At 35.0% G+C, this 27,382-nt stretch overlaps 2 protein-coding genes across 2 annotated transcripts; both read right to left on the reverse strand.

Moving 5' to 3' along the window:
- Nucleotides 1–22,064: 22,064 nt before the first annotated feature.
- Nucleotides 22,065–23,198, reverse strand: LOC128551264 (uncharacterized). Its single transcript, XM_053532019.1, has one exon. The coding sequence runs from the start codon at nt 23,196–23,198 to the stop codon at nt 22,065–22,067; it is 1,134 nt and encodes a 377-aa protein (XP_053387994.1).
- Nucleotides 23,199–23,500: 302 nt separating this feature from the next.
- On the reverse strand, nt 23,501–26,985 carry LOC128551208 (uncharacterized). Its single transcript, XM_053531829.1, has one exon. The coding sequence runs from the start codon at nt 24,853–24,855 to the stop codon at nt 23,647–23,649; it is 1,209 nt and encodes a 402-aa protein (XP_053387804.1). The 5' UTR covers nt 24,856–26,985; the 3' UTR covers nt 23,501–23,646.
- Between the last annotated feature and the right edge of the window lie 397 nt (nt 26,986–27,382).

Here is a 27,382-nt window from a genome sequence, read left to right on the forward strand (position 1 = left end):
TTCAATGGTCGCTAACGGAACTGTTCCCTTAAATGGATCCGATTTTGAAGCTAGTTGTAACTTTACAGAGCATAAAAAGGCTTTTTCCCCTTTTTTTTCAGGAAAAAATGTGGTTTTAAAAACCCAATGTAAATTACAGCAGACTTTAGTCTATGGTTATGTTACTAAACTCACTAAGGGATAATATAGAGGGACAAATTAGGCCCTTTTTTAGTAATAAAAGTAGAGGTTTTGGGGGATTGGTTTATCAAAAGAAAATGGTGATTTTTCTTCATTTTTTTCATGATTTTCAACACATGTACCGCCCAGTCCCCTTAAAAACGAATCGCTTGTACGAATTTTTGGGTTCGGAAAATCGGATTCCCCGGGTGAATTCATTTCTTTGAAAATTATTTCTAATGCGAACATTTGGAGTCCAAAGACTAAAATGTAATAAATTTTATTTTTTGATACGCAATTTTAGAAGTCGGCGGCCCTTTTTTTATTGTTTGTTGCTTGTTTTGTCTTTTAACAATTTGAACTCTAAGTGCGATTTTAGTCGAAGTAAGAGATTAAAAATGTATGCAGCATTTTTTTCGTTTTTCTTTTGGAAAAGTAATAATGTCAAAGCATTCGCGAAATCCCTTTCATTTGACACCTCTCCCTGAAAATTATTTCGTTTTTTACGTTTTTAAGGCTATTGTGACTTTTATAACAAAATCAACCCAAAAATTACAAGGGTTTTTTTTTAATAAATGTTTGAAATTTTCCAGTAAGTACCTGTTGCCCAAAAAATGCATTGAAATAAATTATGTATTTCCCGTTTCTAAAATTGAGATCTTATTGCTATAAACACTTATGTTCAAAACATTTGTCTTAAAATTTATTTTTTACATTTTTGTGTTAAGTATGAATTTTGTTGAGTTATTTCATTTTAAATGAAACACAAATCATTTCAAAACTCTAAAGTGCACTATTCACTACTGTATTTTTATTTTTGGGGGTATCACGGCGATTCCCGTGATATGCCCACTTGCTCGGGGGAAATTACCCGGAGTCATACATTCGTTTAATCGAATTTCGTTTTATACGAGCCAATTTTCCCCCGGACCGAAATGTTAGTAAAAAGCCCGTTTGACTGTATTTACAATTCGTATAAAATAATGATGTTTTCTTGTGTCTTTTAGATTTCAATAAAAAAAGGTTTTTTAAAGTTAGAATTCAAAGATTTTTCTAAAAAACGTAAAAGTTTTTTTTAAATGCTGATTCAAAAAAACCCGTATACTTACTTATATGGAAAAGTTTTAATAACTTTTCTACCATTTTCACAAAGATGGAAATTTCCCGTTTCTGCATGATTTAGGGGCCTCCTGGCCGATGGGTTAATTTCGCCGCTTCAAATCACTTTCCCCTCACCCATTTGGGTTCCAGCCCCACTCGGGGGTTGAATTCTTTAGTGAGGAAGATCCCCTGGGTTACGGAAAGGGTTGGTGGTTCTACCCCGGGGCCCCCCGTGATGAAATAATGCACTGAGGGGATTGGGGTCTTCCCCCACCATTAAAGTGGAAAAGGGCCCTAGACCATAAGTGTCGGTGCGACGTTAAATAAAAAAAACCCCAAAAATTATCAAATGGTTTGTATAAAACTGCATCCAAATGATCATGAAAATGTTAAAAGATTGCAAATTTTTATTTATTTAAAAAAATATGTTAACATTATTGTAAAAAATTAATATTTGAATAATTTTAAAAGAAAAGGGTTTTCAACTGATTACTGGGAATCTTTGCAAAACCAGGTTCACCCCGTCAATAAAAGGGTTTTCCAAAACTGAATGCATGGTTTCAAATTTAAAAACAGCCCGTGCTAGGGAATGTATCAGTTTAAAAACGCATTCCATTTTAGTGATCTTTTTGCGATTATTATATATGGTTCCGTTAAGCGATCCCCTTAAGCGATCCATTAACGCTCTATTTTGCGATCAATTATCGATCTTTATGCGTTCCATTGAGCGCTATTGTGCGCTCCCTTAGCGTGTTGTTAAATGACACATTTAGGTAATAGCGATCCATTGTCATTTGCAGTGAAATTGGAACCGGGTTTTTATGGTTTTTGGGTTAAAAATGTTGCGGACCATGGTTTTTGTGGGTTTTTTTACAGTGTTTTTGGGCCTTTTTTTGTTTGGGTATTTTTAAAAAAGATTGACTTTAGGGGAGAATTCACGGCAGAATATGATTTAACTTGTTGGGGAAAAAAAATTTAAACTTGGTTCTAACAAAATTAAAAATACATATTTTAATGTCCCAATTCTTTCTAAAAGATGCTTTTACTTTTGTGATTTGACAGATAGTTTAAATGCTATGTTAGGCGTATTTACAAACAAAAATTTTTTCCCAAAAGTTTTTTTAACAAAGTCTTATTTGAAAAGTTTTTCTCTTTTTAGAAAAGTACCAAAATTTTTTGAAAGGCATTCCCTTTTTAAACCCTTTTAAAATATTTAATCAATGAACCATTTCAAACGCACAATTAAAAATTAAAAGCGGAATTCAATTATAAAAAAAATTTTGTGATTATTATGCATTCAGTTAAAGTTTGCCTTTTTGGCAAGTTTAAAGAAAGCTCATGTGGTTCAAGCAACAAAATTAAAAGAAATGCAAAAATCAAATATTGCATTGATGTAAACCTTCTGTAGTAAAAAATCGTAGCAATGACACTTTTTAAAAAATTTTTTTTTAGTTGGGGGATAAGTTTTTCGGGTCTTAAAGTTTTTTCGTGCTCTGACGTCTACATGTATGCCTTTTATTGCATTCATTTGTTTTAAATTATACCTGTGTTCAACCACTCACATCTGTTTTCATGTAGAGTGTAATAATCTTGTTGTTTTAGTGTGACTATTCCTGTTGGCTTTTTGTCCTTCATTATATAGTCTTGCAGAATAAGGCGTACCGATTAAATATTTAATGCGTAGGTTATGTGCTTTAATACATGAAATTTTGCAGTATTACAGATGGTATTGTAATTGTTTAAGTACCTGTAAAATCGTTTTCAAATAAATATGTTGCGATATTCAATTGAGTTTCACGGAATTAAATAGTTCATTACATATGAAACTTATCCGAAGAAATTTAAACATATTTCAAATATTCGGTGTCCGTAAATTTGAAAACGATTTCTACCTGTAACTGTCTAATACACAAATCTAGCATAAAAATCAAACTCATGCAAAACAAATCAATTCCAAAACATCCAAATCAATACACCTTCTAAATCTGAACCTTCGTGCTTGCAGACATCACTTGTATATTGGTGATATATAGAATAGATAAAAGAAAACAAAGAAACCGATAATAAGCTGAGGATATTGATGTATCAACTTTTGAGAATTGCGTATTTCTAATGTCGCTGAAATAACATAATAACAGCATAATATTTCAGGCAGAACTAGTCATGTTTTTTATTTGTTAACATAGTTTGCGGTATTGTTCTACCGTGACACTATGTAAAACTGTCGAAGTCAACAACGCTATGCACAGATTGCCTCTTTGCGATAATGGAAGCTTGTGTAGTGATTTACACTCATTAAAGTTACAAATTGTCATTTGGGTGAATGGAATTCGTGATAACAAATTTGGAATTTGAAAAATATGAAAAATAACAAGTTCTAATATGGCGGATATCACATTTCATATGTTTCACCAGGTCTCTCAGGCGTAACACATACACTAATTTAATGGCCGTTATAAATATTATTCAAATATCTAAGAAGGAAAAAAATATGGCCATGATTTGCATTTTCAAAACAACAGCTACAAAGACATGTAGATTTTCATTTTGCTAGGTAAATAGAAATCAGGCATTGTATTTTCCAAACGCAGTCATTTTAAGAATATCAAGTTTTAATTTCTTCAAAATTCTTTGGTTGAACACACAGAAGTTGAACACACTTTCGCAGGTTATTAAACGAAATTATTGCATTTGGCAGCTGCATTGTATTCAACTATTTGTGAAATAAAGGGGGAAAACAGGATTTTAACATTCACGGAATCATTAAAATTGTATTATTTTTGTAAGCGATTTTATATTCACTTGTAAGAAGTGTAAGCTATTGTAATTTCATGGAAACTGAATATAAAAACGTCTATGAAAACAAACACAACATGCCTGGAAATTAAAATCAATTATACTATTATTTTAAAAGAATGTATAGCCTACATACAATTTTTGCTTTTATCTCAAACTATAGTGATAATTATCATATTTGCCATTGTCACATTAAATACGGAACTATATGTATACATATTTTGTTAAAGAATTATCATGATTATTCCAAAATGTATATCAAGATATAAGGAAGATTGAAGATATAGATGAGAATTTTGAACAATATTTATCATCATTTACTATTAAAGGGAAAACGTTATATCCTATGAAGATGAAAACTGAAAAAAAATATTTAAATTGAAAAATTGTTTGCCTTTGATAAGGAATATAGATTTATGTTCACAAATGAATAAACTTTATGTTTTAGGCTTGACTATGAAGTTGTGTTTACAAGGAACGGAAGAAAGGTAAGAAATTGTTATGATGTGGAGCATGTAAGCAGTTTATCTCATTCAGGCTAATATTTATTAATGCTATAAAGCAGTAAACCAACCTGTACCGAAATTTGATTAATCAACCTGTAGTTCCCAATATTCTAACGTCATTGTTTCAAATAATATTCTTTGTGCACTCAGGTGTGTTCAGTTTTTGTCTTCTTTACAACTGGTTGCAGAACATTAAGACATTCTTCCTTCTGACATAAACATAAGTTAACAAAAAGCAAGAACTAGAACTATTTTGATGTCATACAAAAGTTGTAAAATATAACATGTAAAATAGAAATATCTCAGATGATGTTTAGATCAATAATGACCCGAACAATCACTTAAATAAGCAATAGTAACTATCAGTTATTGTGATTCTGAATTCTGAATCATAGTTATGTAAACGATGAACAAAGCGAAGGCATTGTCTACTTGATACATTAAATCATTATTTGAAGTTTTTACATAAAGGAATTATAACACAAGAGCATTGCTCAAAATATGCATCTGAACGAAAAACAGATTTTATGTAAGAGGAAATCGTGGTTAGAGATACTCCGCAAAAATTGTCTTTTATAGTATTATCAGAAAAGAGAACTAAAGATTTTTAAATTGTATGCAGTCAAAATTATCTAAATTATTTCTGTCTTTTGATAATTGTAATAAATGTTATCCTTACAATCATCATTTTAACCTCCGATTTAAGATATGCCCAGTGCCATTAACACTATCTATCATAGACATGTTCCTTGCTACTTTTACTTATCATAACAAGGTTAAATTTCTTTCAAAATAACTTTATATTTATGACATTTTGAGTAGGCATCAACATTATACTGAAGCTGAATTAATGTTACAGCGTTTTCATATATTCCTTCAGTAATATTCTAAATACGATATCAAATACATCTTAAAGGTCAAAAATGTTTCTTTTTCTGATCATTTATTCGCTATAACTTTGTTTAATCAAGCTTTCAAGAGTGAGTTCGAGCGTACGAGGTTAGAAGCAATCAAATTTCTTTAATGTACTGTACTGTCTTTGGTAAATATAAATGCATAGAATAATAGCGAGGATATAAGCAACCAGCTGATAAACTGAATAATTCAGTAATATCAAATATATTACCTTATGTTATGTTACTGATTAACAAACAAAATCAATAAAACGGCTTTTCAATATTTCGAAAGTTTTCTTCTACTGAACATATTATGTAAGAATCTTTGATTGGTTGAAAAGACAAGAAAAAAGACAACCCTCTCCCTTCACCACCGCCCCCCCCCCCACCTCCCTTCACAAAAAAACAACTAAAAATAAACAACATTCATTTTTCTTTCGTGTGTCACCTTTTTCGATGGTTAAATTATACTTGCGAGTTCAGTGACCGACATTTTCTTTCGTAGAGTATATTCACATGGCTTTGTGTTGTCTTCCTTATAAACGTGATTTTGTAAACTGTATTACCTATATGATTGTATTAGTAACGGTTTTGTATGTATATATTGTAAATGATTTAACACATTCGAAATTTTAAAATAAAGAAAGAAAGAAAAATGTAAAGGATGCATATTGAAATTTCTCGAACAGTTAACAAACTTTTGCTAAAAGAAGACCAATAGATATAAAGACACTATCTTTATGGAAGTAGAAAGAATAACAAATGTAATGCTAATCCTAGTTTATCGACCGTGAACCTTGGTCAAAGTAATTATTTGAAACTGGTGTGACATATCAGTGTGCATAATTTGTAGTAGCTACTTTTGAATTTGTTATTCAGCTTAATTGTACACACAGTGTAAGATAAATGTATTTTGGGGTTAATAACACTGTAAACTGATCATAAGCGAAATAACCCATTTTGCACGTACAGTGCATGTCTCAGTTATGTTCCACTGTATGGTGTATGTCACGTATTCACAATTATCAGATTTTTAAATGCAAGCTTTAAAATATCTTCATCTCATATCTTCTTTACTTTCGAAATATTAAAATACTGTCTATCAGAAAAAGGCCACATGCAAATACGACTTTAAAAACAGCTAATGAGACAAACAATTTGTTTGAAAGTCACATTTACATTTTGGAAAATATTTTTAAGATATTTGTTATACTTCTGTATAATATATTTTACAGCATACATATTTGTTAAAGAAGCTTCTTAAATAGTTCACAATGATAAACACTGAATTTGATGTTTATCATTTATAAGCCATTAACTAATAAACAATTAAGGTAAAGCGAAAACAATTCTCTAACACGGCATCGCGAAAATAAATTCGACACCAATGAAACACAAAATAATGACTGTACTAAATCGCACAAAACACACAATCACAATTCCGTTTTCACATATCATAAACCAATATTCTACGCATCTCTAGTGAATGAAAAAAGTTATGACAAGATAGAATCTAATGTAATGCAACGTTTGTTTGTTTGTTTTGGGTTTAACGCCGTTTTTCAACAGTATTTCAGTCATGTAACGGCGGGCAGTTAACCTAACCAGTGTTCCTGGATTCTGTACCAGTACAAACCTGTTCTCCGTAAGTAACTGCCAACTTCCCCACATGAATCAGAGGTGGAGGACTAATGACCCCGAGATCCGTAGACCAATGCTCTTACCTACTGAGCTAAGCGGGCGGGCTGTAATGCAACGTAGACGCCATTTTGTTTAAATGATTTGGAAATGATACAGAAAGGGTTAAGTCGCTAAGTTAGGCTTCAGGCCAGTACGATGATCAGAGACATAATAACACGGTCTCTATAAAATACTTATTCATCCACAGTTTTATTAATTAACTATTTAACTATAAGTTACCTAAACTGAATCCAAAATGGCAAAGAAGGAAAACGCCAATTTTATATGAGCGGAAGCTTCGCCTTAGTTTACAACAATCATGCTTTCCTTCTATGGCAACGTGAAATGAAATGATTTAAAACTAACCTGAGCGCGGCCTCACCGTTAGACATCTGTTGACACTGTTGTATAATTATAATAAAATCTGTAAAAAAAGATCCTTTGAAAGCAAAGAATGCAACTAAGAAGAGTAATAGCAGACTCGGTCTGATTGAGTCTGTTCATGAGACGTAATGAAATGTGCAACACCTCTCACGCACCCTAGCGTCGGCTTAAGCGGAACTCTATTAAATATATGTTGAATGGAGTCTATGATCCCGAAAGAATAGAAAATATAACAACACTGAATCTAAGTACGGGGAGACTTTTTACAGCCGCCACACAGCACTTAAAGATTGGTGTTGTGGTATTGTGACATTGGAGCTAGAGGTCTGAGTCTTGCGTATGACATGTCGTCTTATTATGGTAAACATTAATGCCAAGTTATTTCAAAATCTCTTTGTGGATTGAAGACTTACATCCCGGACACGAATTTACCGGACGCACACACGGACGGACGGATGAAAACAGTGCAATTATTATATGATTGTCCGTCTTGGGGACTAAATAAACTTACAAAATACCATTCGCGTCAAAATCTGACTAATTGACTAGACACACATTGATAATCTCAGAAAGAGAATATAATCTTTCGAATATTTCCTAAATGTGCACGGATTTTTCATGCAAAAAAATGTCATGTCCTAGTTGCTGACAAATGTATTGAAATGTGCGTAGCAATTATGACCTTTTGTTGTACCCCCCGACAACAAAGTTGTAAGGGGGGGTGGGGTATACTGGTTTCAGGTTGTCTGTCTGTCCGTAGACGCAATCTTGTGCGCACTATCTCTCCTTATCCACTTGACAGAATTTAATGAAACTTCACAAAAGTGATCAGTACCAACAGTAGTTGTGCATGGGGTATGTAAGGTTCTTTTAGAAAAATTTTTTTGCAGAGTTATGGGACTTTGTTTTTTTGTTACTATACTATATACATAGACACAATCTTGTGCGCACCATCTCTCCTCATCCCCTTGACCCTTTTTAATGAAACTTCACACAAGTGATCAGTACCAACAGTAGTTGTGCATGGGGCATGTTAGGTTCTTTTAGAAAATTTTTTTACAGAGTTATGGAACTTTGTTTTTTTGTTACTATACGATATACATAGACACAATCTTGTGCGCATCATCTCTCCTCATCCCCTTGACACAATTTAATGAAACTTCACACAAGTGATCAGTACCAACAGTAGTTGTGCATGGGGCATGTTAGGTTCTTTTAGAAAAAAAAATTTGCAGAGTTATGGGACTTTGCTTTTTTGTTACTATACTATATACATAGACACAATCTTGTGCGCACCATCTCTCCTCATCCCCTTGACACAATTTAATGAAACTTCACACAAGTGATCAGTAACAACAGTAGTTGTGCATGGGGCATGTTAGGTTCTTTCAGCGACAAAAATTGCAGAGTTATGGGACTTTGTTTCTTGTTAACATACTATGTACATACAGTCTGCATATGCAATCTTGTGCGTGCCTAATCTACCAAACCCTTACACACAATTTAATGAAACTTCACACAAGTGATCAGTACCAATCCTAGTTGTGCATGGTGCATGTTACATTCTTTTAGATAAATATTCTGCATAGTTATGGGACTTTGTTTTTTGTTACTATACTGTATACATACAGTCTATATACATACATTCCACATAATTATGCAGTCTTGTGTGCGTCAAATTGCAATGTACTGTGTCAGTGCATGCGGGGGGTACATTCATCACCTTTAGTGATAACTCTAGTTATATTAGTAGTATGCGATCAATTGTAGCACATGTTATCTTGTTCCTTCTTCTAACAACTTGTTTTACTAATACATACACGTTACAAACGTTCTTCAAACCCTAAACCAATCTGGACTATGTAAAACAAAGAAGCATGTAGGTAAGTCACTTATCGTTCTCGGAAAAGGATTGCATTGCGTTTATAGACCTGTGATGTGATATGAAAATCTCGCTCGCTACGCTCGCTCGGTTCATAAATCCCTCACAGGTCTATAAACACAATGCAGACCTACTCCTCGAATAATAACTATTACATACCAATCGTTGAAATTTCGAATCATCTCAGACCGTGAACAGTAGTTTGCTAAAAAATAGACTCATAGATATAAAGACAGTGTTCTCATGGAGGTAGTAAGAATATTTGCTGAATATGAGTAAATAAAATTTAATATGATTATTCTTCACTTAAGAAGCATAACAAGCAGCTTGATTTCTATATTTTCAATGTTTAATATTTGATTATTGATACGATAATTTTTATAAGCCCGTTTGAAAAACGGGACGTATTATGGGAACGCCCCTGGCGGGCGGGCGGATGGGCAGATGGGCGGACGGGCGGGCGGCGTCCACAGACCTTGTCCGGAGCATATCTTCTACATGCATGAAGGGATTTTGATGAAACTTGGCACAGTTGTTCACCATCATAAGACGGAATGTCATGCGCAAGAACCAGGTCCCTAGCTCTAAGGTCAAGATCACACTTAGAGGTCAAAGGTCAAATTCAAGAATGACTTTGTCTGGAGAATATCTTCTTCAGGCATGGAGGGATTTCGATGAATTTTGGCACAATTGTTCATCATCATGAGACGGAGTGTCATGCGTAAAAACCAGGTCCCTAGGTCTAAGGTCAAGGTCACACTTAGAGGTCAAAGGATACAAGAATGAAAACTTTGTCTGGCACGTATCTTCTTCATGCATGAAATGACTTTAATGTAGCTTGACACAATTGTTCACCATAATGAGAGGGAGTTTCATGCGCAAGAACCAGGTCCCCAGGTCTAAGGTCAAGGTCACACTTAGAGGACAAAGGATACACAAATTAAAACTTTGTCCGGAGCATATCTTCTTCATGCATGAAAGGACTTTGATGTAGCATGGTACAATTGTTCACCATCAGGAGACAGAGTGTCATGTGCAAGAACCAGGTCCCTATGGGTAAGGTCAAGGTCACACTTAGAGGTCAAGGATACAAGAATGAAAACTTTGTCCGGAGCATTTCTTCTTCATGCATTGAGGGATTTTGATACAACCTGACACAAATGTTCACAAGCATGAGACGGAGTGTCATGCACAAGAACCAGGTCCCTAGGGCTAAGGTCAAGGTCACACTTAGAGGCCAAAGGTCAGATACAGGAATGACTTTGTCCGGAGCATTTCTACTTCATGCATGGAGGGATTTTGATGTTACTTGGCACAACTGTACACCATCATGAGACGGAGTGTCATGGACTGGTCCCTTCTTTTGAATTTCTTCCCTTTGCTGTTACTATAAATAGCTTATATTGTAACTTTTTCATTATAAGACATAGGGAAAAATCGAGACCACTTTTCTGTAGTACAACATGCATGTTACATCCAATTCTGAAGTGTATTATGAGCTATCTCTACCTGGTAAGGATTTTTGTGTGGACTTGTAATTTTTGTTTTGTTTTTTCCTCTTTAAAGATTAACTTCCCTTAGCTGTTACTATAAATAACTTACATTGTAACTTTTTTAAAATTGACCGTAGGGAAAAACCAAGACCACTTTTTTGTGGTACAACATTGATGTTACTTTCAAATTTTGGGTGTATTTTAAGGTATCTCTACCTGGTAATGTTTTTTCTTGTGGACTTAGAAAAATAAATGAATTACAATAATTCTAAAAAAAAATAACATTTGCTGTGACGGGCGTATATTGTGACATTCTGGCACTCTTGTTCATTACTACTATTTTTTAAAATGTGTTTAAGTTAGTTAATTTAATTATGTTGTGAACCATGTTATAAAAACTGTTTAGATATTTATGCCTTCGGAGAAGGAGGGTATTTTGTTTTGCAGATGTCCGTCGGTCGGTCTGTATGTTTGTCTTTCTGTAGACCAATACTTTTCCGGATGATAACTCAAGAACACGTCATGAAAGTTGATAGGGTGGATGTTCATAATCAGCAGATGATCTATATATATTCGGATATCAGTAGGTCAAAGGTCAATGTCACAGGTGGGTGTGGGATCATTTCGTGTTCTATGTGCTCTTGTTCTAAAATTATCTTTGTGTCTTAATATCCCTTTAACAATATTTATAGGAGGATTGTCGTTAAACTTTGAGATATGATGACTATGAATGTTTATTAAAGCTAAATTATCGTCTTATTTTACGATCTAGAGCAAATAGTGATCAACATGAACTAATTTAAACACTATGTGTTTTATGAATGGAACTAAACAGAAGTTCAGAAAAAATACGTTATGTTTTATAGATTTTCTACAGTGGGTTGTTTAGGACCATACGATTTCATATGATTTAAATTAATTTTCATATTATAAACGTTCAATTTAAAGTTATGAAATTTTTACTGTGTTTGTTTATTTGTTGGTATAACAAAACAAATTACATACAACTGGCTGTTTTTTTTTCTGTTGGAAGTTGACCAATATTGTAAACATTTGGAGAAACAATGCGGGCCTCGACACCCCTTCTTTTGATAGGATTCTCCTCATGGTGACAGTATTTACTTTTCCTTTCAAAGCAACACTATACTGTTAAATCTGGTAAATAAGTGTATACGCTTATAATAATTTTAGTGGCACTTTTATGCGCTTAGTTTTGATATGCACTTATACTTAAGAAAAAATATGCTCTTGATATGCTCTTAAAGGCAAGCCGTGTGCAACTATTTTCATATATTTGGATTTTGATAATTTTAGTGGCACTTCTATGCGCCTAGTTTTGATATGCGCTTATACTTAAGAAAAACTATCCGCTTATATTTGATATGCGCTAATAAACAAGCCGTATTTTTGATTTGGATTTTTTACAGTGTTTACCTCGGTTAAGAAAAGGAAGGTAAAACAAGGACATGGACATGCGCAGTGAACTACTTCGTTTTATTGCCTACAGCATTTGTACATAATGACAGCACAATGATTACATATATATCGCAAATAATGTCCAATCTCTGGCACCATTTAATTACTGTTCAACACTATTATACTGTGTTATCATATTGTTTTCACCTCAAAGATTTACACAAGAATGACAAACTGTAAGAGAACACAGTCAAACAACTTTTCTGGTATTCACACTTTCACCAGACAATAGACAGTAATTGTTTAGCACACATCCGCTATTCAACATTTGTCACCTGTATTCATGATAAACAATTATCACGGTAGGATACAGTTAATTAAGTGTTATTGCTGCATTTGTTGTTTGTTTACCAGTAATCGGATATACGCCTTCTTTCGAGACAAAATTACGGCAAGGTCATGAGATGCGATTATTATCCCATACGGAATAACGGTAAGGCCGTATGCGTTTATTTTTGATATGCGCTTACATTCGCACATACGCTTATTTACCAGATTTTACAGTATTTATGTACTGTTATATCATGCTTTAGGTAAGTTTTGAATAAGTTTTACATTGTTTCTCCTTTCTAATCTTCAATCCGTAATTCTAAATATTAATTACTCTCCAAACATTTTAAAACATTTCTACAATCTTATTTGTTTAAGATTTATTTTTTTACGACATCACTAACATCTGTTTGTTACATGATTTGCAATTACTGTACCAACAAAGAAATTACAATGCATGTACATTATAGTACACCTGCCCGCTTAGCTCGGTAGGGTGAGCGTTGGTCTACGGATCGTGGGGTCGCAAGTTCGATCCCCGGGCTGGACGTATCTCCCTAAAGATTTGATATGAAATCATTTGTCTTCCATCTCTGATAATTCATGTGTGGAAGTTTGCAGTTACTTGCGAATAACAGTTTTGTACTGGTACAGAATCCAGGAATACTGGTTAGGTTAACTGCCCGCCGTTACATGACTAAAATAATGTTGAAACCAAACGGCGTTAAACCCAAACACACAAAAGCGTTATAGTATTTGTACTAGCGGCGGCATGACATATCTGTGTGTAACATTTTATGGCTTTTGTGTAGCATGGACGACATCACTTACAGCTGTTTGTAACATATTGTATTATGCAAACTGTATCAGCAACGACATAACTTACATCTGTCTACAACAGTGCATTACAATTATTTTACCAGTAAAGACATAGCTTATATCGGTTTTGGTGTACCAGCGACGCATCACTTATATCTGTCTTCAACAGTGTACTATGGTTTTTGCAACAGCCCCGAAAAACAATCTCTGTTTGTAATACTGCGACTATTGATCAAGTGGCGACATAATTTATGTCTGTCTCATACAGGGTATTACGATTACTGTTCCATTAACGACGTGACATATATCGTTCTATAACAGTGTATTGCGATTACTGTACCAGCGACGTAATGACTTATATCTGGCTATAACAGTAGTGAGGGCGTAACGTATAACGTTTTGTAACAGTGTATCGCGATTACTGTACCAGCGACATGATGACTATCTGTTTTTGTCTGTGTATTGCAATCACTGTACCAGCGACAACATTACTTATATATTATCCAACAAAATTCTAAACATGCTAAGCCTTAGCTGTTCCTTGAGTAAATAGAGTCTTAGGTAGTTCACGTTGTGAAAATCAGCTGAACAACTGAAAGATCAGTGATCCGGCGGGAACCAGTCAAAAAGCAAAATATAAATTAATAATGTACGCATTGTGAGTTTGTGTTTAAAAGCAAGTATTTTCGAGAAATGATTTAATATAATTAAGTTACTATTGACCCAAGAGTTTTTTTTGCTGATTAACTGCTATCAAAATGTATCCATTTTAACGTCTTTAAAAGGTATATTTGCACTGCATAGAAAGAGTGATAGATAGAAGGCAAAGCATCCCTACAAAAAGTAAAAGTTAACTATGAGCAACTGAAACAAATGTTAAGCTTAAATCTGTCTGGAACAGGCGTTCTATGTGTATTTCGGCTAGTAACGTCCTCTTGCGCTTCATTTGTCGTATATACTATCCAAAGTTTCTGCTTTTTGGTTTGGATATACATACAGTTTCTGATAAATGTATTTTAGGTAATATTACTGTAACATGCAAAATGACTCATTTTACATAGGCAGCATGTCTATATAATGTTCCACTATCGTGTATGTAACGTATTAATACTATTAAGCAGATTGATGGTTATAACATACAGTACAATCTCTCCGGAGCAGCCCTCTTTTAAGCAAACACCTCCTTATAGCAACAGCCTCAAAATTTTTCTAAGCTGAAATATACTATCAAATTTACCTCTCCAGAACAATAACCTCTACATTACAGTTAATATGTGTATCTCCCAAAGGGTGTTGCTCTACAGAGGTTGCACTGTAGTTTCAAAATATTGTACTGATTTTGTACATTACTTACGAAGTACTGAAAATATTAAATGGTCTAGTTGGAAATATAGAATACGTTAAAAGGGCTGATAGAAGAAATTACTTATTTGAAAGTTATATCTAAATTTTATATATACAAGGTATGTGTTTCAAGTTTTGAGAACTTAGTGATAGGTTCATATCATAATTGACACTACTTGTTATATTTGATCAAGTCTGTAAAAAGATCCTTTTAAAGCAAATAATGCAACCAAAAAGTATAATAGCAGACTCGGTTTAATTCAGTCTGTTCATGAGACGTAATGAAATGTGCAACACCTCTCACGCCCCCTAGCACCGGCTTAAGCGGAACTCTATTACACATATGTTGAATGGACTCCATGATCCCAAATTTTATTTATTTTGTTGGGTTTAACGTCGCACCGACACAATTGTAGGTCATATGGCGACTTTCCAGCTTAAATGGTGGAGGAAGACCCCAGGTGCCCCTCCGTGCACAATTTCATCACGAGCGGGCACCTGGGTAGAACCACCGACCTTCCGTAAGCCAGCTGGATGGCTTCCTCACGTGAAGAATTCTACGCCCCAAATGAGGTTTCGAACCCACATCGATGAGGGGCAAATGGTTTGAAGTCAACGACTCTAACCACTCGGCCACGGAGGCCCCCATGATCCCAAAGAACCAGAGAATATATCAACACTAAATCCAAACCTTTTTTAATATATGCAAAATAACATAAAATGGATTTGATGTTTATAAAAATGTACGAGCATTTTACTTAAAATAATAAAACAATTTAAGGCCAATCAAAATAGTTCTCAGTCACGACATCGCCGATATGTGCAGCCCGATTGCGACAATAAAATTCAAAATAATGACAGTGCTTAGTCGCATATACACATAAACTTAATGTTGTCTATATGAACTCATGTAATTATTGACAATTTTATATATTAAGCATTTAACATTCAATGCTATGTTTTAGTCTATAACAACAAAGAAGAAAGCCATTTTTTGCTGTGTTCAATACAACAAGTATCCCAGTCTTTGTTCTTTTTTGACGTTTGTTTTATAATTGGCAAACTTTCTCCTAACTGTCAGGTTTCATTTTTGTTTGATTAATATCGGCCTGGAATTTGATATCACAATACGTTTTATATTATATAGTTAGTAAAGGAATTTATTCACTGAAATGTTAAAGGGATGATTTAATTTTCTTACCTTAGACTTAATATTCAATATAACAAAAAAATAAAATCTGGAAAGTAGACCCATCGGAAGCACCGACAACAAAGCAAACAGTGAAAATTGCAGACTGGGTTAGATTGAATTGAAAATGCAACACTGCCCACAACCATAAAACGACAGAGAACTCTACATGCACTTTTAATTTCCAAACGAACAAAAATACTCCTATTTGCTGTATTTATTACAAACACATTTTACTAAAACAAGCTATAACCAATTTACATGGAATTTGATCACGAAACATTTTCCCAAAGGCAAAGATACAGTTAAGATCTAAATAGTAAAATATATATCCACACAGGCTTAAAAAAGAATTAGTCTATTATATAACTGATTTTGATAGTATACAGTCAAACCAGTGTTAAAGACCATCTCTGACCAATGACCACCTGGCTCTAAAGACCACATGTTTTGTTTCCCCTTTTAACATTTACAGTGTATTTTATCCTGTGAATAAAGACCACCTCCCAATAAAGACCACATTTTGGCTCTCCCAAGGGTGGTCTTTAAAAACATGTTTGACTATATATAAGATAAGGATGGCTGCATGCTTTTAACAATAATGATTAATTAGGTTGTGAAATGTTGTATTTCCGTATGTTTAAGGTTAGAGAAAGAATCGCACAAGGTGCTCAATACGTTGCTGTTGAGATGCACTCTGCTGGAGAAAAAGTCAAAGTTATACTCGACGCAAAGATGCCATGTTAATAAAATGGCAACTGCCAACGGGATTTCGGACAGCAAATATTTTATGTACAAACATTTTCTAGATTTCGACTATATTAACATGTTCCATGTATATCTTCACGTCCGTATTAGTACGTAATAGTATTGTGTTTCACGATGCATTAGCACTTTATTTGTTGCTGCTTGTAAATATAATATTTTCACTATAAAACAGAAAAGACAGATGTAAAGTGATTAAAAATATAAATATAGTGTTTGATTTTTGTTGTTTTTTGCTTTAACCCTAATATTTTACTAATATATACAAAATCAGGCCAATGCTCTTTTAAACAGTTCCTCTAATTTCGTATAAATAACTTTTTGTTCTTCATCTTCATTCGTAGTGTTAGAAAAATCAATTAGGATAGTGCTTGGTCAGTTTTAACAACATGGCAACATATATTTCAAATGTGTTTATGATTTAGTTATGGCTTGGAGAGGTTTGTCCTCTGATTTATCACTATTCAGATGCACATGAATAGAATCACGTACTCAGGGCGTTCGAAAAATCAATTTTTGATCATCTGATCAACGACCCGTGGTAAATTAAACGACAAACCACAAGAAGACCTAGATTGTTTTCATTCCTACAAGTTCCTTGCAACATTTTGTCAAATTGTGTAGGCCTTTATTCATCTAAGAAGCAAAGAACCAGTTCGCGCGTAAACTGTTGTTTATCGCAGAATATAAAGAACTTGACTGTCTTCCTTGTTAAACCGGCAATTAAACACATTAATATCAAGTGTGTTCCTTAAATACGTAAGATCGGTCAAACTCGCATATAATATTTGTAACATGCCTTTACACACAGGCTACATAGCATTGTTGACAAGTCATATCTATATCTAACGCTAACGTCAATCGATCGGTTAAATGTATAGTTAGCAAACGCCATTGTATGGTATATACCGGTATTCTTAGGTTTATAATGATGTAAACAGAATAAATTTGTGTGGAAAGAACTCGCAATTCTGAATGTGACATATTGTTTGCAAATGTTTGTTTAATACAGAAATATTTTAGAAGGTAAATGTACATTCAGAATCCTATTTTGTTCTTTTTTCTGTTTTTAGTTATTTTCTATAGCTTAAACTGTCGTCGAGAGCTTGTATCATTCCCGATCTCACTACTACTTCATCAGATGCAGTTACGTACAATATGTTGTCAAAATAAATTCTTATTACACAATATTTAAAACAAAAACGTTGATTGATCTACAAGTAAATTTATCTGTAGTTCAATTTTACATGGTTCCATTTTTCTCTGTATTCACATTGACGTAAATGTTTCTGTTAACACTACCTGCTTGACCTAATAGTTTCTGTTCAGAACTTATTCGGCAAATGTGTATACATGTGGTTTCACTTATGACTCTAAGCAAACGATACATTTGTTTGTTGCAAGTAACTGAATGTTTTCTGTTTTTTTATTTTTGGTATATATGTTCTAGAACGTTATTTTTTTACTGAAGCGATAATTACAGTAAAACAAGATGGGATAATGTTATCTTTACTAATTTATTTGAAAAAAAAAAACACGTTTCCAACATAGAACCTCTCACAAAGTAGTCCTTAGTAGAAGAACACTTTACACGTCGAAATGTGCCCTGTATAAAATCTATGTGTGCCAAGTGTCACAAAAATGCAAATGAAGGTGTTAACTTTCTGCGAAAACATTAAGTACTTTCTGTATTCGAATTTAATGATTAAATATGACAATAATTGACACCTATCTGTTATATAATTATTCACATATATATTGATTAAATTACTCACAGGAAGTAAGTTTACGATATTTTAGAATTAGTGAGATACGTACTTACAGTTTTTAATAACCTTTGTTTTTTCGTCTACTGATTACTTTAAAATATCAACACTGTTTTTGCATGTTAAATGAACGTTGAGGATTAAAAACTTTTAAAGTATGACTCACCTAATAGTGAATATTGTAACAATGTTATAGCAATTTGATGTATTTTATCCAGTGAGAGACTTGTATGTAAATTTTAAACAACTTTTATCGTTCCGTTTTGTTTTTTTTCATTTGTTTAATTCACAACATTTCCTTCAGCTCAAGTAAAAACTAATTTCGAAGTGATGGCCACTATCCAAAACGTTTGCAGAGAATTCATTATACAATTGATTTTGATATTAGAGAGGTCAATCTATTGGTATACAATTGTAAGAACACAAAATAAATCTGTGAATACAATTTTATGGTGCCTCAAGTAAAAGTATTTAATTCTAACTGGAACATTGAAAAATTAACGTTTAGTTCTGATGGAGTGTTAAATTTATTTTGCATACTTCATTGAAAAATATCCTTGGGGCAAAAGTAAATCCTACCTACATTTCTTCCACAATATGTAATTTAAAGAGTAAAGGCAAAATAGTGAACTTTTACCACACGTAACTCAGTGTTTTTAAAGATAGCTAACTCTGCCCCCTTTGTTTCAGAGGTTAATTCACTTTGTACAGCAAAATTAACTTATCAATGAAAAATTGTCACTTTTGTACAATAAATCAATATGAGTCTTGAAAAGGGTAAAAACTTACTAGAAAAAATGAATATAAGTGTAAAAAATTGGTCCCAGTGGCTCTTGAACCTACGCCCCCTAAACTTTTACATTTAAGTAGGTTTATGTACACTGGGGAATGTTGCCAAGGACGAGTTCATTTGTTTAAAGAAAATAAAAACACGGACTGAACTGAAAATGTCATTTATTATCTAAAATGACGGAACAAAGTAATGACTAAAATATAAACAAGAAAAATACAACTAAGAAAAACACATTTAAACAAAGTTGGGGCAAAAAAGACGCCTGAATCAATGTAATGACTAGAAATATAAAAACAAGAAAAGTAAAACTAAGAAAAATATATTTAAACAAAGTAGGGACAAAAAAGACTGGTTAAAAAGACATCCTGCATAATATTATATCCAGAAAAGTAGCATTGAAAATGAATTGGCTAACAAGTTTTAGTTTATTGATGAAATTCTAAAATCGAAATAAGGGCGGGAAAAATAGGGTTTGGGTTACAGAAAATTAACGTTTTTTGTGTAATCGCATAAATTATAGACGGTGTAATGATAAAAGCTACGCGTGAGAAAACTTACAAAGCTAAAGGTTTAGAGTACTAAATTATAACTGTGTGGTAGGTTAAGTGTACTAAATTTTATTTCGCAAGTGTGAAAGATAGAGGACCCCGAGTACATAAACTGATTTATTCGTTTTTGAATAAATAGATTTTTATGTACACTGGGGAATGTTGCCAAGGACGAGTTCATTTGTTTAAAGAAAATAAAAACACGGACTGAACTGAAAATGTCATTTATTATCTAAAATGACGGAACAAAGTAATGACTAAAATATAAACAAGAAAAATACAACTAAGAAAAACACATTTAAACAAAGTTGGGGCAAAAAAGACGCCATAATTTTGTGTTGAAAGTAAAGCTTTGAACGGCCTGAGAGAAGATTGCTTGAAACATAAAATCGCCCCAACCGAAGACCTTGGCAACATTGTATGGTGTAAAATGAAAAACTTGAAGATATAAGATGCCCCGACGCGCAATCATGTAATAAGACAAATCACGCAACTAGCGGAAGTCTAAAAAGTATTTACATTAAAACATCATAAGATAAAACCTTAAGGTGAAAAAACATTAACTACTAAAATGTTATACTATAGACTAATTGTATTTAAGCAATGTTCAGTACATTATACACGTAAAATAGAGTGTACAAAGGCTAACTGATGGGGCAACAAAATGGCACGTTAACAAATACAGCGTTTATAAAAATATGAAGGACGGTAAAACTGGATGATGTACAAGGTCAAAACAGAAATGTACAGAGGCCAAAAATACCCCGTGTACATGCCGTTATGTCTGAAACCCTCAGCTCCAAGACAAACTGTTTGACAAGTGCTGCCTGAGATAATATCTACCTAAAGGTTATATACACGTTAAGTGAATTAAACAAAAATGTATGACACAAAATGTGGCACTGACGGCATAATTGAAATGAAAAGAGGCAAAGATAATACACACAAAATTTGAGACAGAACAGTAAAGAGGCCAAAATACCCCATTTACATAGCCCTAAATTCCGAGCAATCATAAAGTGATGTTTAAACTGAGTTACATTTACGAATGCAGAAAATGGTATATACAAGAAGTAATGCATACAAAATAGAATTAACACAAGAAAGGAAGAATGAGAAAATATACATTAAAAGTGGTAGATACGAAATGTACAGAGGCCAAAAATACCCCGTGTACAGATTATTTTGTCTGAAGCCCTAAACTCCAAGACATTCAGTTGACTATTCCGACTAAGTTACAGGTGCACAAATGGTAAGGAGCCCTAAACTCCGAAACCAACCTAAACCTGTAAGGCTTGAATTCGAATATATTTACGAAATGCCGAAGATTTCCATCGGCCCATCTGCTGTATAATTGTTTCGGAAATTCCCAGTGCTGCGGCAGTTGAGGCAGCGCCTATACGAAAGCTGTGACCTTTAAACCTGGCTGTATCGCAACCACAGAAGATCAGAGAGTTTCGCAGTTGCACCGAGAAGGCAGAACGCGAAACCGGGTTGTTATCCAGAAAAGCAAAGAAGGGACCTGACACTCGGCCGCGTACTTGAACATAATCCCATAAAGCTTGAACAGGGCACATTTGCACATTACTAGGTTTTGCAGTAACATTAATTGTGGTTGACCGACCTTTGTTATGTTTATAGTTACTGAGTAAGATATCTGCTGAAAGCAAGGCACGATTTGAGTCCTGGTGGAAGGTTACGTCAGAGAGTGATATAACAGGTGTGGTGCCTGGACTACCTGTAATTTCTCCTATGCGCAAGAAAGCGTGGAAGGCTAACAAGTACATTGCTTTAAAAAGCTTACGTTCAAATGCCGAACCACTCGTGAATGTCAACGAACTAACCAGTCTAGAAAGCAACTCGGCCGAAATAGGCAGCCTTTTATCCGGTGAAGAATGTTCCTTCGCATAGCCTTGCAGACACTTCTTTACAACAAAATGCTGTGTTGGGTCTGTTAAACCAAGCAGTTTGTGCACATATGCAATTGCCGAGATGTAGGTTAACGTCGTACTTGTAGCCAAATGCCTAGTATGACAATCAGCTATAAAGAGCAGTATTGTATGGACGGAGACCGGAAAAGTTCTTGCAACACTAGGAGTCCGCTGAAGAAAGTCTTGAAATCTTGAGAGAGCTCTGTCATATACACGTTGTGAATTTGGTGAGAGAGCTTGCTTTAACAGTGTTTCTGCAACCTGTGTTAAAGTGACAATTTGTCCACTGGAATGTGTTCCGGTATTGGATCTGGAAACGAGCATGTCTCCAAAAATCTGGGAACCTGTTGACGAGATAGAAGGTCTGCTAAAGTATTGTTTGTGCCAGGCACATGTTTTGCTTGAAACAGAATGTTACACTTTAATGATATCATGACTAAACGGCGCACCAGACGCATTAACACCTTATCCTTTGAAGATTGTTTGTTAATGACATGAACAACTGCTTCATTATCTGAATTGAATATTATGCATTTGTTTTGTAAGAGAGTAGACCAAAGCTCCAGAGCCAGAACAATGGGAAACAATTCCTTCACAGTAATATGCATCGCATCCCAGAAAGTATCCGCAGGCCAAACACCGGCAAAATAACGATTTGAAAGGTAGCCACCGAATCCAATATTGCTGGCATCTGTAAACAGCTGTAAACTTTGCGAACTTTCCCAGCGGTCTGGCAACATTAAGGAAATGCCATTAAAACCATCAACAAAGATACTCCAGGCCGCTAAGTCTGCTCTTGCCTCTGTATTTAAACGAATCTTATGATGTGATTTTTTCACACCCACTGTCAAGTCAATGAGACGCCTGAGGAATGCTCGGCCAGGTGTTACAACAGAACACGCAAAATTGAGTAGACCTATCAAACTTTGCAATTCTTTAAGGGAGACCCTCTTCCTGACTTTGATACTATGTAGGGTGTCACGTAGTTTGTGTACTTTATCTTCTGGAAGGCGTTTTTCCATGCGGACTGAATCAAGTTCAATACCAACAAAAGACATAACAGTGCTAGGGAGTAAAGTTTTATCCTCCTTAATAGGTAAGCCAATTTCATCCGCCAACTGGAGGAATTTCTGTAGATCACGTAAACAGTTTGAATAAGATGGAGCAACAAACAAGAAGTCATCCAAAATGTGAGTGCATGAGTGTATTTTCAGCCTGTTCAGAGAGACCCATTGAAGGGCACTTGAAAAACGTTCAAAAAGGTGACATGAGTGGCTTAAACCCATCGGAAGCGTTTTATCATAATAAAACTCACCACAGAAGGAAAACCCAAGTAAATGTTGTGATTGAGGTGCTATTGGTATCAGTCTGAAAGCATTTTCGATATCACTCTTTGCCATGAAGGCGCCATTGCCACACTGCTTAATCAACGCGACAGCATCATCAATGTTATTGTATTGAACAGAGCAGTCCTCCCTAGGTATACGGCTATTAACAGAATCACCCTCAGGAAATGAAAGGTGGTGTATGAAACGATACTGACCAGGGTTCTTCTTTGGTACAATACCAATTGGTGATAGAATAAGATCGTTAAAAGGCTTTTCCTTGAAAGGCCCTGCAATCCTTCCTTTTGAAACTTCTTTGAATAGCAGTTGTCGTAGGATGTCAGGCTGTTGTTTGGCAGATGTAAGATTGGTAAAGGAGTCATTTGGAACCAAGGAGTTACCTTGAAAGGGAATATGGAAACCGTTTGTAAATCCACGTATAAGAAAATCTCTCTCAGCAGCATGAAAGCCGTTAAGCCAAAAGTCTAATATACTGGGTTTTATTGGAGTAACAACAGCTGTATTAAGGTTTAGGTGGTCTTGTAATGGTAGCTGGAACTGATTTGCTTGGGACTTGGGTTGTTTTTTGGATGGAAGATCCTGATGAAAGCCCTGTGGTTGGTGATGGCCCAGACTGTTGGGAGAAGAGAGGCTTCTTGGGACAGTATCGCTTGGAGTGTGATCCCCTGCATAACTTACAGATGTGAGAGAACCTGCAGACTCGGCGTAAGCATTGGCCATTGTTATTGTAGTTGAGGCACGGTAGAGGTGCTCTTTTGGCACGAAAGGACTGGTTGCTTTGAGATCGAAAACGGAAGCTTAGGCTGTCAGCCATGGCTTTGTTGTAAAGCTCTGCATTCGGATAGTCCCAAGGATGCATGTTAGGATCGGTTTCCCTAAGCTTGCGGAAAGATATGTCGTACTGAAGGGCTGCATAAGGACCTGCCTGTTTAGCCAGTTGTTGAATTGTGGAGGAATATTTCATCAATGACGGAGCAGCATGGGGCAGACGTTCCGTGTATATACCAGTAAATATGGTGAAAGCCTTGTGCCATCCTTCCATTGATTTAATGTCTTCTTGTTCGGCTTTCTGTAGGCCAATTGAACCATCGGGGTTTTGCCTGAATGTTAAAGAGCCGGATTCTTTCGCGGAAATCAATGATGCAAAAGGAAGGAACTGTTCGGCCCATATCTTGGCCTTCAACTTTGTATCGACTCCCACAGATAAAGCTATGCCAGGGTTATTAAATGATGGAAGATTAGTGTTCGAACCTGTTGCATCCAACGAAGAAAATGCCCCAATGGTTATTTGCCGTGTAGATTGATCTAGCTGTAATTCTTGTGTGTGTGTGGCACTGGGATCAGACTGTGAGGAAGATGAAGCTGGGATAATGCAGCTGCCCTGAATATTTTGTATGGATTGGTTTGCAGGCTCCGGTGGTGCAGTCACATGAACATCTACGAAAGTGCTTGAACCTGGTCCATTAGAAGCTTCAAAGCTACCAGTGGTTGAAGTGGATGTGATGGCGGGATGAGGTACCGACACACCGGTTGTATGATCAAGCGTAGATGATGTCTGTGAACTAGCAGCAACAGGGACGGGTTGTTGTCGAGGAAGTACCCCCAGATCATGCAGTGACTTCATAACTGCGGTTGTAACCTGTGGCACAAGACGCTCTGTAAGTTCTTCAATAGATGGCGACTCATTGGGAGTTCGTTTCCTTTTACTCATCCTGAAAGTCACAGAAAGATGGTAAAGGATTGGCCTTGACCAAGCGCGTAAAACTTAAAAATTGGGCCTGTAGATATGTAGCGATAAAAACCTGTGCGTTGTATATACATGATGGGTAAACATTTACTGGCTGATAATGTATGAAATAATTCATATGTGTTGAGACTAAAATTAATGAAATATTGTTGTATGTATTAATGTCACGTTAAAGTCTCTTTATGTTAACAACTGACATGAACATGACCGAAATGTAAGGCTATTATTGACTGAAGCTATGGCATCAGAGTTAAAAACATATACATATACATCTATCTATCAATCTATCTATCTATCTAAATATATAGATCAAAGCTGCCTTAGTCAAAGTAACAAATGAAAAATTTAGTTAATGGGTAAAACAGTAATTGTGAACCAAGGCCACATCAGTCAAAGTCTAAATGTAAATAAGTAACACCTGAAAATTCATTAATTTTTTTTTAAAAAGGCCCTACTAGTCAGATTTACATGTAGAATTTTACACTAACTGACAAGTCATTAAAAGTGGGCGAAGCCTATCTTAGACTATACGGAAAGTTTCAACCATAAAAGATACAAGTAGTGGTTTAAATAACATGAAATGTGGACCAAGGCCAGAACAGGCCATCATAAATTATGGCCCAAGGCCACATCAGTCAAAGTCTTTATGAAAATAAGTGCTTGTAACAGCCTGAAAATCAATTAATTGTGGACCAAGGCCACACTAGTCCATGTAAAATTAACATTGATTGATAGTGCATAAAAAGTGGACCAAGGCCACACATTAGGCTATTAGACAAGTATTGTTTGTTAACGGAAATTTAACACACTTAGTGATTTATAATCCATAAAATGTGGACCAAGGCCACATCAGACAAAGTGTAAGTGTAAATGTGGACCGAGGCCACACTTATCAGTGAAATAGGTTTAACATGGGGACCAATGCCCCTTTACAAAACAGTACTGCAGGACCAAGGCCATGCAATAGAATCATGCAATAGAATTATGTTTGAACTATATACTAAAATAGTTCTTGATTTAAGCGGATACATCTTTGATATTGTTTTAATGCAAAGTTTCCGGCCCCGCTCCTTAGGAAAAAGACAGAGCTCGGGCCACAACCAAGGCGCAAACATAATAACGAAATAGCTGGACATTGATAAACATGCACCAATGCCATACCCGAAATTAGCGTAAAAATGCCATACCAAAAGTAGCGTAAAAATGCCATACCCAAAATAAGCGTAATTCTTTAAATGTAATTGTATATGACTACAGGTTTCACCTAACCTGAATCCTGACGTGAAAAAACGTTATGTAATTGAATTGTATTTGTTCAAACCTGTGTGTATTGATAACTCAAATGACTTAATATGTAACATGCTTATGCATTAACACTTTCATATTAAAAGGAAGACTGTTTTATGTAACAACATTAATTTTGTCTTAATTTGTTACATGTCTGTGCATAATTTCCTTATTAAATCAATTAAAGGTAGTCTGTATTGTGAAGTACTGAATGTACGCAGATAGCTAATAATTATTGTACACGTAATACAGGTACTGTACACATACCTGAACTTTAATAAATCTACCTGTTGAAATAAAGCCGACGTTTACAAATATGTAATTCAAAAGGTTGAAAAATTGTAAAATTGGACGTGATATCCACATTGCAGGCATTGATACCTATACAAAATTGAGTAGACCTAAAAGACCAATCACCTTTATCGACATGAATAACAAAATAGACAATAAAACAAAATAGTGTAAGCCAAAAATTAAAGACTTTGCAAAATCTGTCAATTGACACTAAACAATGCTAAAAGTTTATACAGTCTTGTTACATTACACCGGTTGAAATACAAATAACTTATGAAAGTTCTTGTCCATCCAGAAATAACCAACTGATAGAACTTTGTAAAAGAATGTCAAGTAAAACACGGTTATTGGTAATCTTTCATCCGGAACCAGCATTTGCACCATGGAAAAGTCAGTGATTTCGAACAGCCTGTACGACCGCACCTCTGACGTTGAAAAACAGACGTCTCATACCATTTTGGTTCAAATGTACCCCGTCAATATAAATACCACGTGAAACATCTGTCAGATGACGTAAATGCCAGTATGTTATATTCTGGAAACCTGAACATTCCGCTTTGATTATACGATTAAAGTCTTTGACCCTATCGTTGAACAGCTGGCTGCTGATTGAACGTGTTCGCCGACGAGGCATTTGCTGGAGAATGTACACATTGTCCAAAGAATAGCGCAATGACCATTGGCTTGCCAGTGCCAAAATTCTGGCAGCAACAGCTTCTACCGAGAAATCCTGTTCGAGGGAATCCAGATCATTGCCCCCAATCCATAACAGGACACAACGGGGTCTTTCAGCACGAAGTAGTTGGTCGAACTGCTGAACAACAGGATTCTGACAGATTTTGCCAGAACTTATGCCATGAAATCTAACGTTAAGTCCTTCACGAACGTTCAAATTGTTTGAGTTCTGACC

This window comes from Mercenaria mercenaria, chromosome 19 (assembly GCF_021730395.1).
Source record: "Mercenaria mercenaria strain notata chromosome 19, MADL_Memer_1, whole genome shotgun sequence".
Taxonomy (NCBI): Eukaryota; Metazoa; Mollusca; class Bivalvia; order Venerida; family Veneridae; genus Mercenaria; species Mercenaria mercenaria.

What these genes read in the sequence shown, in the direction of transcription:
- LOC128551264 (XM_053532019.1), bottom strand. Translation starts at nt 23,198, where the DNA reads ATGGCAAAGAGTGATATCGAAAATGCTTTCAGACTGATACCAATAGCA.
- LOC128551208 (XM_053531829.1), bottom strand. Translation starts at nt 24,855, where the DNA reads ATGAGTAAAAGGAAACGAACTCCCAATGAGTCGCCATCTATTGAAGAA.